Source organism: Alligator sinensis, unplaced genomic scaffold (assembly GCF_000455745.1).
Source record: "Alligator sinensis unplaced genomic scaffold, ASM45574v1 scaffold1368_1, whole genome shotgun sequence".
Taxonomy (NCBI): domain Eukaryota; kingdom Metazoa; phylum Chordata; order Crocodylia; family Alligatoridae; genus Alligator; species Alligator sinensis.
In genome coordinates, this window is record NW_005842725.1 from 681,662 (window position 1) to 699,779 (window position 18,118).

General features: G+C 47.7%; 1 protein-coding gene across 3 annotated transcripts in view; it reads right to left on the reverse strand.

Moving 5' to 3' along the window:
- The window catches only part of ESAM (endothelial cell adhesion molecule), a 105,068-nt gene that overhangs the window by 13,997 nt on the left and 72,953 nt on the right, over positions 1-18,118 (reverse strand). For all 3 annotated transcript variants that reach the window (XM_025216311.1, XM_006034329.3, XM_025216312.1), the window contains exons 2-4: positions 10,540-10,697; positions 7,277-7,490; positions 4,441-4,596 (exon numbers count right to left, since the gene is read on the reverse strand). In XM_025216311.1, the coding sequence (XP_025072096.1) occupies positions 4,441-4,596; positions 7,277-7,490; positions 10,540-10,697 (528 nt within the window). The remainder of the gene's footprint in view (positions 1-4,440; positions 4,597-7,276; positions 7,491-10,539; positions 10,698-18,118) is intronic.

Sequence of the window (18,118 nt, forward strand, 5' to 3'; positions counted from 1 at the left end):
CAAATAAAACCCAACTGCATAATCAGCACAGGCCAGGCGTGGGTGCGAGACAGTGTTCTGGGAGATATCTGTGTCGCTGCCTGATGACTCAACTGATTGCAGCTACGCAGACTGTACAGCATCCCCCACTGCAGCATGTATATGCATGCACGCACACACACTAACATTCCCATTCCCTTAGGTTCAATGCAAGAACCAGAAACTACGTCTACTTCGGTGCAGCATTTAGAACTGCAAGGCCCCAATCTTGAAAGGGGCCCCTGGGTACTATTCTAATAAAGCCATACTCACAGTGCTGTGGCTGACTGGAAATGGTGGAACACGACCAGAAAACACTGGGGAGAAGTAGGATAAGCTTTCTGGGTGACTGTGGCGGGCCAGTAGGGGGTGCTACAACACTGAGCCACCCACCTCACTGTGCCCGACCATAACGCTGCTTTGGGTGTCTCCCCCTGGAGCGCCTGCGTCCAGCCAACCCCCTTCCTGCAGCACACCCACAAGCCTGGGGTAACCGTTGCCACCACCCTGCCACCAAAGTCTGGTCTTTGTTAGGTACATGGACCCTGTAGACCTTGGGGTTGCTTAACCTACCATGGTACCTTGGGGTGCTTCTCTTAACCTGAAGCATTCACAAATAGCCTCCCTTAGCCAGCCGAGACAAGGAATGAGTAACTGTATCAATCTGCCTCCTTCAGGCATACAACTCAAAGACTAGGTTCATTCTTCTGACAGCTATTTCTTCTGAAGTACCCATTCACTGTTAGCATACACCTGACTGCAGCCTCAACTCCCATCAGAAAAGGCTTGCCTCATCCCTCTTAAGCACATACAGCAAGGCTTGCTATAATGGATAGCTTTATTGACTGGAGAGGGTAGGCATGGGGAAGGGTACAGGTCAGAGAAGTATCAAAAGAAAGACCCTGAGCAAACAGAAGCAGCTTGATAGCCTTTTGATACACTTCTAGATCACTTCATCCTAAGTTACTAGCTAAAATCCAAGTAAGTTACTCTCATATGCATCCAGAGCCTGACCAAGCTCTTTCTCTGGAGGCTGCATGGCTTGTTTGCTGTGTCCCAAAACGTGTCTGCCCCCCTACCTCATGGAGGGGCTCTTATACACTGGTTGTGACCTCATCACCAAGTTCCCACCAGAAGCAGACCCATTGGCTGCTGACCAGTGCTTCCAAATGACATCAGCCTGACCAGGTGAGATGACCTTTAAGAAGCGGCTTGATGCCTACCTGGCTGGGGTCATTTGAGCCCCGTGTTCTTCCTGCCCAGGCAGGGGGTCAGACCTGAAGATCTACAAGGTCCCTTCCGACCCGACTTCTGTGATATGATTCTATGATATGACCAGTCACATGACCTGCATTGGCAGGAACCTGAGGCACTAGAGGACCAGGGCTCCCCTCCCTTTGGGATGTTTGCAGCCCAGCTAGTCATGCAGGCACAATGGCAACACAAGAAGGGGGGTTGGGCTGCTGCCTTACAGCAGAGACAGACTGGGGGGAGGGCAATTACTCCACAAAGGTTATGCATCTAGTCAGCCCTGGCAAGACTGTGGGAGCCAATTACGTAGTCCAGCTATTCTTATCCCAAGGGGCTGCTAACATAAGAAACATTTTAGTGAGACTTGGAGTGACCAGCCCAGGTAGGCAATCCACCTTGGGTACAATTCCATCAACCTGAATGGAATTACAGTAAGGTTGAGTTGACACCAGATGATTGTTCTCTGTGACCTCATGGTTCGTGCCAGGCAATAGTGACATATGCAATGCCCCATCAAAGTATTTCATGTTTGCTGTGCATCCACCTGGCTCTTCACTGTTCTTTGTAGACAAAAAGGCAGATGAACCGTGCATGCAAGTTCTAGAAGAAGCCCTGCACAGCCCAAATTGTGTTAACAAGTGGAATTTACTGGTGAGAGCAGTTCCCAGCAGGAAGCCTGAGTGCCAAAAGATGCAACTCTGTCTAAAGAATACGTCCCTTCCGAGTCTAACATGCTACAAGTTAAGAAGCGAGTAAGGAACAGAAAGACTTGGAAACAGCTACAATGCCAAGATTGTAAACTTAGATCCTAGTAAAAATAAACTCAGTTAAGAGGATTATAATGCTAAGGGACTGTTGTGGTTCTGTGCAAGGGGACTACAAGAAGGGGATCATGTAAAGGAACTTGAATATTTTAACAATCAGAGACAACTGCGAAACATCAGAGAACTTCTGCAGCCATCTGGACCGACACACCCATCCCAAAGGTCTGCCACCAGTCATAATGGTTACTCCATAGGAGCCGGGTCTCCTGGGTTTTGTTCTCACTCTGACCATCAGATGAGGACACTTCCCAGAGACCTGCTAATCCCTTCCAAAAGGGGAATGAGACTTTCCCCTTCTTCCCCTGGGTGTTAGGATGCTTGAGGATTACAGAAATGCTTTCAAACCTTTGGACAAAAGATTCAATGAGGTGCAAAATTCGAGCCAGACTCGAGCATTCCTGGCATGCTTAAACATTGCCATGAGAATGCAAAGATAATTTCCAAATTAAGCTAAATGCCCCAAATCTTAGCAGCAGCAGGTTGAGATGTGAGCTTCCACCTTAATTCCTTCACTGAATCTAGTCTGTTTGAGACCAGACAAGGAACCCAGATGAGAGGAATCCAAAGGAGTTGACAAAGCCACTGCACACAGAAAATGCACAGGGTGAGTTTACATAACAGCCTGCCAGGCAGTGAGATGTGTGCCTGCGCGTCTTGTGGTGGAAGGCGTGTTGTTCAGAGAAGCTTCCCTTTCACGTTTCCTTACTTTTTCCCTTCATAAAACATTCATAAAATACTTAATTAAACATGACAGTCAGAGGGAGCTAGCAGGCATCATGCAAATGAACCCCAAGGAATGAGTAACTGTATCTAACTAATCAAGAGGTGCAATGGGAGTGTCATTCCCCTAGCAGGGAACATTAACACATGCCAGGCTATCAAGTGAGCAATCTGCCTCCTTCAGGCAGACGACTCAAAGACTAGGTTCATTCTTCTGACAGCTATTTCTTCTGAAGTACCCATTCACTGTTAGCATACACCTGATTGCAGCCTCAACTCCCATCAGAAATGCATTGTGCCAGGTGCTGTACATGCACAGCTTCACGGTCTTGTATGGTGACCTGGGCCCTGGATGGCTTTCCATCTAAAGAGACAGGGGGTGGGGGAAAGGAATGGTTGCTACTCCAGTTTGCAGATAGGTGGCCAGGACACAGAGAACCAGTGACTTGTCTGAGGTTACTCAGGGGATTGGTGACAGAGCTGGGGACTGAACCTAGTTTCCCAAGGCTCAATCCAATGACTCAGCCACACAGGTGGTCCTCTCAGCAAAACAGTGACACTCCTTTGGACAAATCTGGGGGAAGTCATTCTGCCAAAACTTTTCTTTTTACCTAAAACTGCAGTCAGTGACACTGAAACATTTCACAAAGTCATTGCAAATTTGGCGATATCTGCATCTCCTTTAATAGACAGGCAAGCAGAGCTGTAACTGCCAACTCTTTGATACCTGAAACTGTCTCAGGACCTGTCTCCCACCCTTCCTGATGTGCCAATGATCTCCCTGTTCCAAGGACCCACAGGGAGGCACCATTCGAGCCAGAACTGTGTTCCAACCACTAGTCTTCACTTGCCTTCACTCAGATTCTTCCCTCCCCAATGACCCAGCCCTCAATCCCATAACCTCCTCTTCCCACTGCCTTCAAGAATGTGCTAGTTCCCTCAGTGCTGAAAAAGCCTCACTCTACCCAGCCTTCTCCCTGCCTCAGGGTGATCTGCTGGGTGCTCTGCACAGGCCTCTGCCCTTCACTGAAATCCATCTCGCTACAGACATTGCCCTGCTCCAGACCAAATCTAAGAGCCTCTTCTCCATCCCCACCCCCTACTGTGCCAGCATCTGGGACACAGTCATGCCTGCTTTATGCTTTGAAGGCCCCTTGCTCCTGATTCTCCTTTCAACTCAACAACCTCTCCAGTGGGGGCTGGGAGAAGCTTCTCCCCGACATTTCCACCTTAGGTGCCCATTTGTCTGTATTTCTTACCTGGACTGATAGGTAACCCGGGCCATTGCACAGTGATGACTCTCAGATTCTCCTCCCACTCATCTCCCCAACACCATCTCATGGGTTTCCCCTGACACCTCCAATTAAATGAGCCCCAGTCTATGCATTTAATCTCTGCCCTCCCACAAGAGCCCCTTTCTTTTTCATCTGCATTGTTCCATCCTTCATCCCTCACTGCCTCCTAAACCCACTCTCTCCTCCCCTAGCCTAACCCACTCTCCTATTCTACTGCATTTTCTCCAGTGCTAGCCAGCTGCTCAGATCCATCTGCAGTGAGCCTTAGGGCTCCTGCCTATCCTCCCCCTTGACCCAATTCAAAGTATGTGCAGTGGCATCAGGGTTCCTACCCTGAAATGGCTCGATGAAGTGCTGGGCTGTGGGTGCAGTGCGTTCCCATCGGTACTTGGGGATAGGTTTGCCGTAGGGCGACTTGCAGCTCATGGTGATGTTGCCCCCGACGTAGGGGCTCCCATGGATCTGGCATGTCGGAGCAGATGGAGGAACTGTAGGGAGCCAAGAAGACAGCATTAGTGCCTGTCAATGGACAATTTCCAGTACCAACTTGCAAAAAGAAACAGCACCATCTCCTGGCCACAGGCAACATCCAAGAAATCCATGCTGAAATCAGAAAGCCAGAGCTGTCCCATAAGCTGGACCCTGGTGCTCTGACTGTTCTAGCCTGGCTCTCCATTGTTGGTGCTGCAGAGAAAACCTGCCCTGAGCCATTACTGGGAACAATATGTGAAAGTATTCAGGCTCCATGTTCATGTGCAATGTCCACTAGATAGTTAATGCCTTCAATGCACCAACATAATCATACTACACAAGATGGACCTTGATCCATGCTCCAAGTTTACTGTGCTGAAACGAAGCTCTTATCTAATCAGACCAGATAAGGAGGAAGCAGCACCCTGTTCTGGACAGCTATTCATGAAGCCAGGAGCAAGGGATGAATCTGTGCTGAACTTTGCTTTTCAATATTTATTTCTGAACATACAAGACTGCTACAATTCTGTAGTTGTCTCAGACCCTATCCCCAGGATATAACTGAGTTGCTCTGATATGACGCATCTACTTCCAACTTCCCTACAATCTCAGCTGTAGCAGAAGAACATAGGCACAGCCAGAGAAGATCATACCCCATCTCACTACAGTTGGTGGCTAGTTTCAGATAGCAGCAGTAGCAGGTGCTGCACAGAAATGTGTCAGACCGCTACAGCAACAGGTGAGGGATGGTCAGTACAATCAGTCCTACTCACTAGGTCTCACACTGGACTCTAACAGTTAGAGATGTGGGCGAGCCTGGAGGCAGGTGGCTCAATAGCCCTTCCACAAAGACGTGATTCCTGGTGGCAACCCTGGATATTCTTTATGTCCATATGAACGTCTGACCCCTCACCAGCTGTTGCTCAATGCTTCTCAATGACTTCGTGGCAAGAGTGCTAGAGCTCATCATACACTGTGTAAAAAGGCATTTCTGGGGTTTGAATTTGGCAATTTAAATTCCACCGAATGGTCCCTTTTTCCTGGATGACAACAGAAACTCCTGGTGTCTCACCCAATACCCTTTCTATAGGAACACTCCCAATCTGCTCTGTCTCTCTCTCTGTATCCGAGCGTTTCCCATGTTCTCAATTATTCATCTCACACCCCTCAGAGCTCTTACAGCCCTTTTTGAGACAGGTTCCAGTACAGCATACAGGGGCCAGAGGGGGTTAGATCACAAATTGGTATAATTATATTATCCCCTCTCCTGTGTTATTCACTGTTCACCTTCTACGTCCTAACTGCAGATAGTCAGACTCTTGCAAATCAGAGGTTCGTTAGGACATGCTGATTTCCTGATCCTGAAGCATTTCATTCCCATGAGCCAGGTCCAGGTACCTCACCAAATGCAAGGCTGGGTTCTGAAGGACACTGCTGGAGGCTGGTGCCCAGGAGCTGTGGGGCCCCGGGACAGAGGGGCCCAGTCATGCCAATGACCCCTGGAGCTGCTCAATGAAAGTGATATCAGTACTGGAATATACCAGTTCCACCAAGCAGCCCCAGGATCCCAGGAGCTTCTAGTTAGCTGGAAAATTCAAAACATTTTCATTTCAGTTTGACTTGGATCACAATTCACATGCAAATTTAAAAACAAAATCCTCTGAAGTAGGGAAGTCTGGGCTTGGACCAGTTTGAATCCTAATATCTTATCTGTTTTCCTTTTTCCCTTTTTAAGCACAGCTGTGAATTGAGCAGAGGTTTCAGTGGGTAGTAGTCAGACACACTCCAGCTCTTTCCTGAGTTGATGCAGGTATGTTAGAACATTGTAAAGTGCACAAAAAACTGACATTTTTTCTCCCCAGCATGCATTAGTTGCCTGTATGGACAGCAAACCACATATACACTGCCCACTCACTCAGCTTAGCTAGTCTCTCTGGTGTCCTTCACAGTCTTCTATGGTCCTGTCTAACCTAAGTAACTTTGCATCCTTTGCAGATTTTACCACCTCATTGCTCACTTCCCTTTCTAGTACAATAGCAAACCTATTTAACACAGGACTGTGTATAAACATTGAAGCCCCTTTATGTTAACCCTTTGCCATCACTTTATGCATTATTGTACTGGGCATCACAGTGTGGTTGTGATATGCAAGGGGAGGCCTTATCCAATCCTGCTCTTCTCTGGTTTTCGACCATGCCTGGACCACAAACACAAGTTTGTTACAGGCACATTTTTCAGCTTTCCCTCTCTCTACATGAAGAACATTGAAGCTGGTGCTCTTACAAAGCATCAGCCCTAGCTGCAAGTCCACTCTGGGGTCACATTAGCACCTCAAGCCATGAAGGAGCACACTGGGACTGGAAACAGGGGAGAGCAAGTGAGGTCCCAGGGATGAACTGAGAAGGAGGTAGCCTCAGAAGCATCAGCAACCTGGCTGTGGCTAGAGACCAACAGAGGAGCTGTGCCAAAGAGGCAGAGACAAAGCAAGGCCTTTCTCCATTGAACCACTGCTAGAAGTTGCCAGACTCAGTGTAGAGGGAAGGGCAATGGGGAGGGGCTGATCCCTGGAGAGAAAGCCAAGTTCAGAAAAGGTATGCTCTACTCTTCTCGCATATTAGGTAGGGAAGAAAGTTCCCCCCTCATCAGCATGAGCAGGGCACTGGGCTTCATGCTAGAGTGGATCAAGAATAGATTTACCCAAAACTGTAAGGTTGATGAGTCCAATATTTTTCCCATCGATGGCGCTATCATCCTCCACATTGACTGTGCACACGTACTGGCCAGAATCTACCTCCTGGGTATTGTTGATAAAAATGGAAACATTAAAGTGTGGCACGGGGTGCACAAAACCAATCCGATGCTTCAGGGATGTATCTTCCACTTTTATAATTCCATTAATATATGTCAATATCTGAAAGGGGAGAAGAGAGTACAATTACTTGCAGCCTTCAGAGGAAAGGAGTTACTACTGCAGGCTCAAAAATGCACATCTACATTAGAATGGAGACATGGAAAACATTTCAGTTCACATCCAGCAGGGGAGTTACTCTTTCCTGAGGTGAATGGGGTTGTTCTCCTCTCTCCAAACTATTGTCCCAGATTCTCTGCAGTCTCAGCACTCATTACATCTGGGACATTTCTGAAGTTGGGTATATGGAACAATATCAGCTGTTTCCAAGCTCTGAGTGAAAGGGGTCAGAGCTTGCACTTTTGTTGACATAATTGCCATTTGCCTCCTTACCACGTGCAGACACAGTCCTTCCCATGCCCCTAGTCAGAAATCTTTTCTTAATGAACAGAGAACAATGTTAAAAGAACTGCAGACCCATGAAAATCAAGCCATCAAGAGCTGGGGGAGCTTTCATAAAAGCTGTCTGTGCGTGGCTTAGCTTAACTTCAGCTTGTGAATGTCCAGCACGAATCCTCAGATTCACATTGCTGAAGAACTGCAGTAGAATAAACTTGATAATATAAATCAGGGGAGGGCTGTGTGGGTAGGAGGTGTGCAGTTCAGTGACTGTTCACAGGAACCTCTAGTATTATCTCCAGTCAGTGACTGCAACATAGACACCTACATAGATGTACCCATGCTAGCTTTAACCTTGTTGGCTGGAAGACTGATAGCAGTGAAGCTGTGGTGGTATGCGTCACCAGGGCCTGAGCTGGCTCGTACAAACTGTGTTGAGGCCCATGCGGCTGAGGTTTCACAGCTGTCAGCACCCAAGCTGCAACCATGCTGTGTCTGCAAGATATACCAATGGAGTCTAGTGCCCAGGGTCCACTTTCCCTCAAGTCAGCTACAAGTGACATGTGGAGGGAAGTGCTTTGAAAGGAGACTCACCCATGAAATGAGGTTTTTAGAACAAAACCAAGGCATTTTACAGCATTGGGAGGAAGCATCACTGACCCCTGTGATCTTCCACCCTAGCGCACTCTTTTGCCTATTCCAGCTGTCTCTCTCCCTCACTGGAACTCTCCACTCCTCCTCCTCCTCCTCTTCTCCCTGGCCTGGCAAGTCCCCTCCTGCCCTGTCTAGACTGGGAGAATCTGCCTCCTGCCCTCTCCAGACTGGGAGAATCTGCCCTCTGGCTCTTCCTCATAATATAATAAGCCACTGCCATTGTCAGTAGTCTGGTTAGCTTGTTTAATATATCATGCCCTACTGAAAAAACCTGATAAAGGTTCACTGGGTATGGGGGGTATCCTTATACGCTAACTGAAAATGAGTAGATAGATATATGAGCTCATCTAATAACAGTCTGGCTCTGTCTACATTCATTTTTGCAACACTGAGCTTCCAGCAGTTGCAAATCTCCACAGTTCCCCTCCCCTTCTATCTGGGAGGAGGGATTTAGTCTTCCTGGACTCCTACTAAGGTGGTTTAGCCACTGGATGGAGACACACACGTGTTACAATGAACACAAGGCATTTTGGAGAGTGATGGACTCTGTTTTTAGAACTCCTGAGGGAAGGGATGCCAACCCAAGGCAATTTTCTTACTGACAATCTGCAAATGTTTTACTGACAACCACATTTTTGTGACATGTTTTACATAATGAAAATGTAACACTTAAGCCAGGCCCTGGGCAAAGGTCAGATTCAAATTTAGGGGGTTTAACATCAACCATAGTAAAAAAGTTAGATTGTCAGTCAAAAATTTGCAGATTATGAGGGTTATTAAAAAGTCCTGGATTAGCAACTCTGCTTGACTGCAGCAATGGTTTTTACATCATGCTTCCCTAACTTCAGGGACCAGGTCCCCCTAATCATCCCCACACCCTTTCACACCCAACCATACCCTGCATCATGCTGCCTCCTAGCCCACCCCCCAGCTGTACTTCCCTCCAGCCCTCCATCCCAGACCCCCAAAGAAGGACTACTGTCTGCTTACTTGTGACCCAACAGTGTTACAGGCAAGTGATGGGATGCAACAGCAGCAGCACATGGCTAGGGTGGGGGACAAGGAACCTACAGAGGCTCCTGTGGGTTACAAAGCCCTGAGACAATGCTTTGTGCAGAATACGGAGCTCCCACTCAGATACTAGGAGGAGCTGCTCTGCCTGTCCTTCAACACTGTGCCTATATCTTATTTCTGGTTAGAAATCTTCAAACAAGCTCCCAGTTGCTTAGATTTTTTTTTTTAATGGAGGGACCCATTTTTTTTTTCACACCTTATGGACAGGTGGTTTAAGTCTTGTTGTTTTTATAGACTGTCCTAATGTCCTCTCCGAGTCATGAGAAGATGTCCTTATTTTAGCCTGAAAATTCTGAAAAGGTTTCCAACTGGTAGAAGATGGCACCTCCAGACCTTGCACTGCATAGTCACAGAATTAAGTCCAGGGCAAGGAGGCAGGAGACCCCTAGTTTTAATCCAACCTTTACTGCTCACTAGCCTTTAATGGCACTCAAACATTTTAGTGGGTACCTTGAGAGATAAGGCAGCAACTCAACACTATGGAGAGGCTAAGAGGCTGAATGACTAATCTGAAGTGAGAGAGCCAGGATGAGAAGGCAGGTCTCTGCAGTAGGCATGTCTACTGACATGTGTCAGAAACCGTCCAGGCCAATGCCCACCTTCCCTATGATCTTGTATGCACTGGAGAAGATATTCAGCTGCATTTTCAGTGAGTTTTACCCTGACAACATCCAAGGGTGCCCACAGAAGACTCATTTGCTGCATCACATTTGCCCTTGTGACTACCCTCAGGCTGCCCAAAGCTGGAGAGGTATGAGCTGCAGTCAGCTGTTCCCTCAGCTAGTCGCTCTCTCCAAAACCCCACAGGAGGACAAAGGAGCCATGTGGTGGAAGTGATAGCTCAGGCTCTTTTAAAAGGTCTGCCGCTAGTTACCAGCACCCACTCACAGCCTATTGTATCACTTAAGCATTTCTCTAGCTGGAACTCCCCCTAGGCTCTCTTTTGCTAGGTTCCCACTTTCTTCTTTGCATGCAAGACATTTACCTGCAATCGACTGGCTCCAGGTCTTTCGAAGACCCATAAGATATAGGGTTTCTTCTGAGAGCTGCTCTTATACCAGACTGGCAGCACCACCTGCTGCCCTCGAACTGAAGAGACAGAGACGTTTCCTACATGCATTTCCAGCAGTGCTGATGAGAGACCTGAAAAGAAAGAGAGAATCAGCATGCTAGGGCCCAATGCCTATTCCTGCTATGAACAAAGGGTAGCACCAAACCCAAGATCCCATTGATATAGACCAAAACCCCAAGTTCTCTGAGGTACCAGCAGTGAAATGAGGGGCATGGCATGTACATCTGCAATACATCATGACATAGAACTGGTACTTTACAATGCAATGGCATTTTTAACCTAAGGCTCTCACAGTGTGGGACAGACTACACAAGTGTCTTTGGGGCCTCCTGTTAGAAGTCAGGGCAGCAGATAGGCTAAATTGCCCCCAGGTGGCCCCAGTTACCTGAGGAGGCCAGGCTGCCAGCAGCCTACTTCCAGCTGGCCTCAGTTACCAGAATTTGCATGGTTCCCTCCACTCTTTCAGTACCCAGAAGACTAGTCAACAGGACAGGTGCCTCTGTCTAGCCCTGGGCTTCCAAATCCTTATTTCTGGTTCCTGACTAGTTGTTCCTAGTTCCCTGGGTCCTGCTTCCTGGTTTCTGCCTGTTGGATCCTAGTTACAGACTCCAGCCCAGACCACTTTGTTCCAGACTTGCCAGCTTGACCCCCAACCCTCTTGTTCCTAACTTCAGTTCAGACCCCTATCTTCTGCCAGCCACTTCCTAGCCTGTGACTTTAGTTTGGTGATGGCCCACATCCTGTTCCTTACAGCTGCAGCTGCCTGCTCTAGCTCCTCCAGAAAGTGACTCTGGTCTGGATCCCTCTGCTCCTGATCCCCCTGGCTTGTGGCCAGAGGTGTATCTGGACAGCTCTGTGCGATGCCTGGGGCAGAATTGGCTGCCACAGTGCTGATGGCAGTGGCACGATCAGCTGTGGCTATTTTTGTAGCCCCATACAAAGGTGGTACTTGGGGCTGTTGCCCGAATCACACCCTCTTCACTGTAATGCTAGTTGTGGTTCTACCCAGGGCGACTGACTGCATCTTGGTCCTTTACAGACCCTGGTCTCCTGATGGTCTGCACCTGATCTCCTGAGTCATGGCTAGTTTGGACCATCTGTTTTTGATCCCTTGGGTTGTGGCTCTCTAGGGTCAAGCACTGACTCCCTGTGTCCCAGCTGTATCCCTGAAACCTCCATTGTCACAAGCTGTATTGGAGTTGTCCCATGCAAAGTGCGTGTATGTGTGTACACACACACACACACACACGAAAATGCACATCAACTAGAACAAGAAAAAAAAGCAAAAGTCTGTTTTCTGGAAACCAGCAAGCAAAATCCAGGAAGCTAGGACTTGGGGCCTGTGTTTAAGAGCTGCGAACCAATTTTATTTTGTATCCCTCTGATTTACAAGCAGCTTGTTTCTAACACTTAATGCTGTGGATGGAGACCTGCACAAACAACTCCTTTTAAAAATAAACCCAAAACCCAGCTTGCAGGAGACTAGTTTAATAACCAACCATGGGAATCATGAAGCTGTGAGCATGTCACTAATCTCTCTTAGGTACTTACATGACCCCCATTACCATAGTAACTGAGCATCTTACAATCCTTACTGTCTTTATCCTCATAGAACCCCGAGTAGGGAGACAGAGCTATTATTCCAGGATTGCAGACGGGGAACTGAGGCACAAAGAAATGAAGCACCCAGGGTCCAACAAGGGCTCAGGGTATAGTAGGGAACTAAAATCAGGTCCCCAAAGAGAAGCTTTCCAGGACTCTCTCTGATTCTGGGCACCAGATCCTATAGTAGGACACCAGACTCAGCAGCAGCAGCAAGGTGTGTAGGTGCCCAGAGCAGTTTTTGGCAGGCATTTAGAAACATCAGAACCAAAAAAAGGTGGTTTTGCACCAGCTCATCTGGAGCAAGTGAAGACCAGATCAGACACTAAGGCAAATACCTATAATATTTCAAAGGTGGGTTCAAATAAAGTAATTGAGCTTCTAAGTTCATCACCTGGTTGAGATGAAGAGTCACTGAACTGTTTGCAGCTATGCTAATACTGCTGAAGGTCCAGTTCAGATTCCCTTCACAACCATCCCTGCTGGAAACTCTTGGATTCCCTTTCAAGACAAACTCATGTTTTCCAGAAGTCAAAGGTGTCATGGGACTTGGCCTGGTACCAACCCTGAGGGGTCAACCCATGGGCTGGGTCCCCCAAAGATCACCTCATCCTGGAACCTTTTTCTTTGCTTTCTGAGTCTTTAGAGGACACTTGTGTTACATTTAAGCTTTTATTGGTAACTATAAAGACAAGGAACTTTCAAAATTGAAAGCTGAGATTCTTCCTTAAACCCAATTCCAGAAGCTGCCACTTTTGCACTCTTAGCTATGTTTGCTGAGAGAAATGTGCAGGCATAGCAGAGCTAGCTGCTCTCCAGCTCACTGGATAGTGGCAGGACCGCTACCAGGACCACTACTACCAGTAGCACTACCAATAGTGGCAGGACTTCAGTCGGGGATGGAAAAGCCTGCCTGGGACCACAAGGCTAATGTTGAAGTCTGTGCTGCCATTTTTCATTGTTTTTGACCAAAGCCAGCTCAGCTACATCTGCATATGCTGTGATCACACCAAACTACAACATGGGCACAGCCTAAGAAAAGCAAAACTAAAAATGTCAAGAGTTGCTGACACTGGAAGTGCATTTTTATCCTTTTATGATAGTGAAGAGGAGAAAGTCCAAATGGAGTGAAAGTGAAACATTTGACAGGCCAGCTTGTACTTTGTCAGCGTGGGCTGTGATCAAAGGACAAATCCTTCAGCAGAAAAGACTTGGATAAGTATTTTTACTTTCATTGATAGTCAGAACTAGCTGTAACTGTCTCCTGGTCTCTTAATGTTTTAATTGTAGCAGCTCTAATGGAAACATTTGAGAGAGAAACTAATGACTCTTGAAAGTGGTGAGCCAGATTTTAACCTTGCGGATTTGCACACAGAAGCTGGAGGGCGATGCATCAACTGAGATCTGACTGGCTGAGATTATTTTTCATCTTTCTGACATTCCAATACCACAGAATATGCCAAAGAAAGAGGAGACTTGCCCACAAAGTGAGGGGGAATTAACATACATCCTTCAGACTTTTCCCACTGCCATTTTCATAGTCCAAATTCTATAAATAGCCTGACTGAAGTGTTTGTTAGCATTGCAAATGTGATTTATTAACAGGAGGCTCTGGATATAGGAGCTAGTGACCAGAAACAAATCGTCCAATGAAGTTTAATGCACCAGCTCCTTTGGGATTTCTTTAGAAATGGTGATAATCTGTGTTTACATTTGTGCCAGCAGTAATACAGCTGGAAGGGCGGGTTCCTTCCAGTAGCGTCTCTCCAATCAAACAGAACTGTTTTGCTGCAGCGTGCATGCTGGCAGGGTTGCCAGCTAGATGCAATAGATTTCTGTTACAGGGTCCTCAAGGCAAGGGACAGCCTTTAGTACAGCACCGAGTACATCGCTTGATAAAAAAAAGTAACACCATCAGTGACTTAAAGGTTTTACAGTCAGACCTACCTCCATCCAGTATGCCACTCACTGTATGAGCATCACAGTTCAGAGGGGCCCATAAAGAACTCTTGTGTGGAGGGCGGAAAGATGGGGTTAAGACTAAGAGAATATGGTAGGAGCGTAGAGAAAGAGTGAAAAGCTGGTAGGTCAGAGGTGATCCTATTTCCCCTCGCTGCTGAATTCAGTAAAGTGGGGCAGGGGAAGGGTGAACAGCAGCACCACTCCCTCCCTGGGCTCTTGGACTGTGTAAAAGCAGGGACCCTGGGCAGACCCCACCCGCATCAGCTGGTGAGTTGAGGGTGTATGTGGAGCTCTGGCAGGAGCTGTACTGATATGTCAATGAGCTCAGTGAGCTCACTGGGACCCAGGATTACGGTAAAGAGGGTGCGCCTCCCCCCTGCCCCCCCACAACTTCAGCAGTGTGGTGCATGTGCAACAAACTGTCTTCACTGCACAGGCACCACATCGGCGAAGGGGGTGTGACTGTATACCCATCACCACAATCCTGGATCTGCCACTGATGTTGTACAGCAAAGTGTTGGAACTCACTGCCACTAGAAACTGGAAAAGAGAGGCCTTACTAGAATTCGGAAATATATCTAGAGGAGAATACCCAGAGTAACCAGAGGAGAGTTGAGGGATATAAAAGCCCCAGGCCTCAAGTCACAAAACCACCAGCAGCTGCCTGAACTGGGGAAGAGGTGTCCTTGTGGCTGGATCTTCCGTGTCTTGTGGGCACTTTCATCTGATACAGTCAGTCCTGGCTACAGAAGAACCTGCAGAAGTGCAATCTGCATTGCACATGGCAGAGATTTCCAGCCACCTGTAAATGTGTCCTGAGATTTTGGGTACTTTAGCCTGCATGAAGCTGTGTGCTCCCACAATTAGACTGCACCTGTGGGAGCAGCTAGACTGCTTCCAGCACCTGGCCAGCTCACATAGAGCTTGACTACATCACTGCCCAGTGCTGCAATGCAGAAACACCTATAAGGACTCTAGGCAGGGGACAGCCTTCGAATGGAGCCTTCTGGTAACATGAGAGTGCCTATGCCTGCAAAGATGTGTTGCCTGTGTGCCGTCATAAATGTTTTTATGGAGGCACAAATTAAAAGCAAGCAGACATCCATGCCCTTTGTCATGTCACAAATGCTCAAATTTGGGCCATGGCAAAACTAGCACTATTCTGTGGCAGATGTTTGTTTCAGGATCATCAGGCAGGTGCTCCCTTGGTCCAACCCTGCATGGCCTCGGAGTTCCTAGGGTGCACAGGATCAGGTTCCTGAAGCCCCAGAGCCTGCCTGGTGTTCCTCCTTTTGTAGAGGCATGCCATGACTTGGAATCCCTCTGCAAGTGAGGAAAACCTGGGAAAGATATAAAATGTAGAGAAAGGGGTCTAGAAAGTGTGGCTTGGAAGCCTTTGAGTAGGTGTAACAAAGACTACACCGCAAGTCTGCTTCTCACCCTCTGTGCAGCACTGCCATTTCACCCCGTGAATCCAGTGCGAGACAGAGACCAGAGGTTGTTTCGAATGGGGATTCGATGAAACCAGCTTTAGAAAGTTCCTAATATTCCCCTCTGCTGCAGTCAGAATATTGGAGGATGCAGCAAATTACAGAATATCTATTTGTTACTTGTCTTCCTACTGGTTTTACTGAAAGTGGCATTGGGACACTCTGTATTGCAGTTAGCTGCTTGGATTTCCCCAATCCTATTCTGGTCCCTCTGGACGAATCCCAGATAACTGCATAAAAGTGGGGGAGTTTGGGAGACTTGGAAGTGCCAAAAGGTATTTTCAGAAGTGTGAGAGGGTGTCTGTGCCCTCAAGTACTTTCTATAGTCCCCCAGCTCATAGATAAGCCACAGGGTTGCTCAGTTCAGTACTGCTGCCTGGGCTCTGACATGCTTCGGCAAATGACATCTAATACCTTAAAATTGGCTCAAGAAAGGACTTGAGCACCTTAGGGGCCCAGAGGACGTTTACTGCTCAACCTCTTTATATCACTCAACCGATATTTAAGACACTTGGGTAACTCTTGACCACTTCTGCTGGCATGTTCAGGAGCTGCATTTAGGCTTTCTAATTGTCCTCCTTGGAAACCTGGGTTTCTCTATTTACAGGCACACCCTGAGTGTCGCCCCAGGCCCTGGGACAAGGAGCAATGTCTGTTTCACCCAATTAAGCCTTCATCTATGGCATGTGGTCTGGGCTGTTTGTATGGAAACAAGGGAGACTGAACAGAATCTGGCTGCCCAACCAGCATACACTGCAGTGGGCCAAAGACCACCAATGCCTTTGCAAACCCCTATCACCTGCCTGCCCTCAGTGATGTTTCCAAAAGTCATTCTCTCTTCTCATCTTTTCCCTTTCAGCACTGCTCAGAGAAGTATTGTCACTGGGCTTCCCAAGCTCCGGAGCCCTTCTCATTCACCAATCACCTCCAAGCCTCAACTCATTAAAGTACTGAGACATGCATTCAGGAACCTGCTGCACTGGGGCCCTCAAGCCTGGGCATATATTTGGTTTAAACACCGCACTAGGCTTTGGTTTGGGATGCCAGCGAATCCTTCTTGGTCAAGGCTGTCAGTGAGAGAACACACATATTTGGAGCCACTTAGCTTGATGCTCATTTTTCTTTGCATTTAAAATCTCGCTGCACACAGTTAGCAAAACCAAGATCTGCCTCCTGGATGGACCTGACAGTGACCGCAGCAAGAGGACATGGAGATACAAGAACCAAGATGGCTTCCTTACTTGCCACAAAAGCACAAGGCGTCTTGGTGATATTTTTGCACTCTGGAGAAATGCAGGGGGAGCGGGAGGAAGTACCATCTGTCTTCAGATGGTGGGAAGGGGGAGAGTTTCCTGGCTCTCGAGGTTAAGCATTTCTGTGAACGGACGCAAGACAATGGGAACAAGACGTTTTCCTCCACACAGGAACAGCTCTCTGACATCAGGCCCAGCCATTTCCATGGGCTCCACTGAAAAACAAAGCCCTGGAAATGGCCACGACAACAACAGGAAGCTGCAGTTACACCCAATTTGATAAAGCATCTAGATGTGTTTAACTGGCTCGCCCCCTCCTATTGGCATCCCACAGGTTTCAACAAAGTAAATTGCTGCTTGTTCTGCCTAAGCCCTGGCCTCTTCCGCCCACTGGCATAAAAAAAACAAACCATACGCTTTAGACAGCTTGCTCAAACTAGCTATGTCCTGCTGCAGTTTCTCCTACTCAAACAGAGGACCCAGTTTCCAACAAGGGCAGGAGTTTTCACCCCAGGTCAATACAGCTTTGATGGCAGTGGCCCGTAAGAGGGGGTGTCAGAAGAGCCAACTCAAAACCATATGCACTGTTTTCTCTGCTTAAGCATGCTAATAATGACCACTGTAACCTTTGAGGGCATGAACTGGTTATAAGGGGACCCAACTCCTTACCACACACGAGGTGGGGATTAAGGTCTGTGAGTGACAATGTGAGAAGTGTAATCAGAGAACAGCAAGCTGCCCGTGCTGACTATGTCTATGTCCAGCTCACAGCAGATCCCTTGACCCCACTGAAGTGTGTGGCACCAGAGGACAAGAGCAGGAGAACAGGCTGAATGGTAACACTTTGAGGCAACTAGAATATGAAATACTTCCTATAAAGGAGGCAGCTAACTGCAATACAGAGAGTGTCCCAATGCCACCTGCAGTAAAACCAGTAGGAAGACAAGTAACAAATAGATATTCTGTAATTTGCTGCGTCTTCCAATATTCTGACTGCAGCACAGGGGAATATTAGGAACTTTCTAAAGCTGGCTTCATCCAATCCCCATTCAAAACAACCTCTGGTCTCTGTCTCGCACTGGATTCATGGGGTGAAATGGCAGTGCTGCACAGAAGGTGAGAAGCAGACTTGCGGTGTAGACTTTGTCACACCTACTTAAAGGCTTCCAAGCCACACTTTCCAGC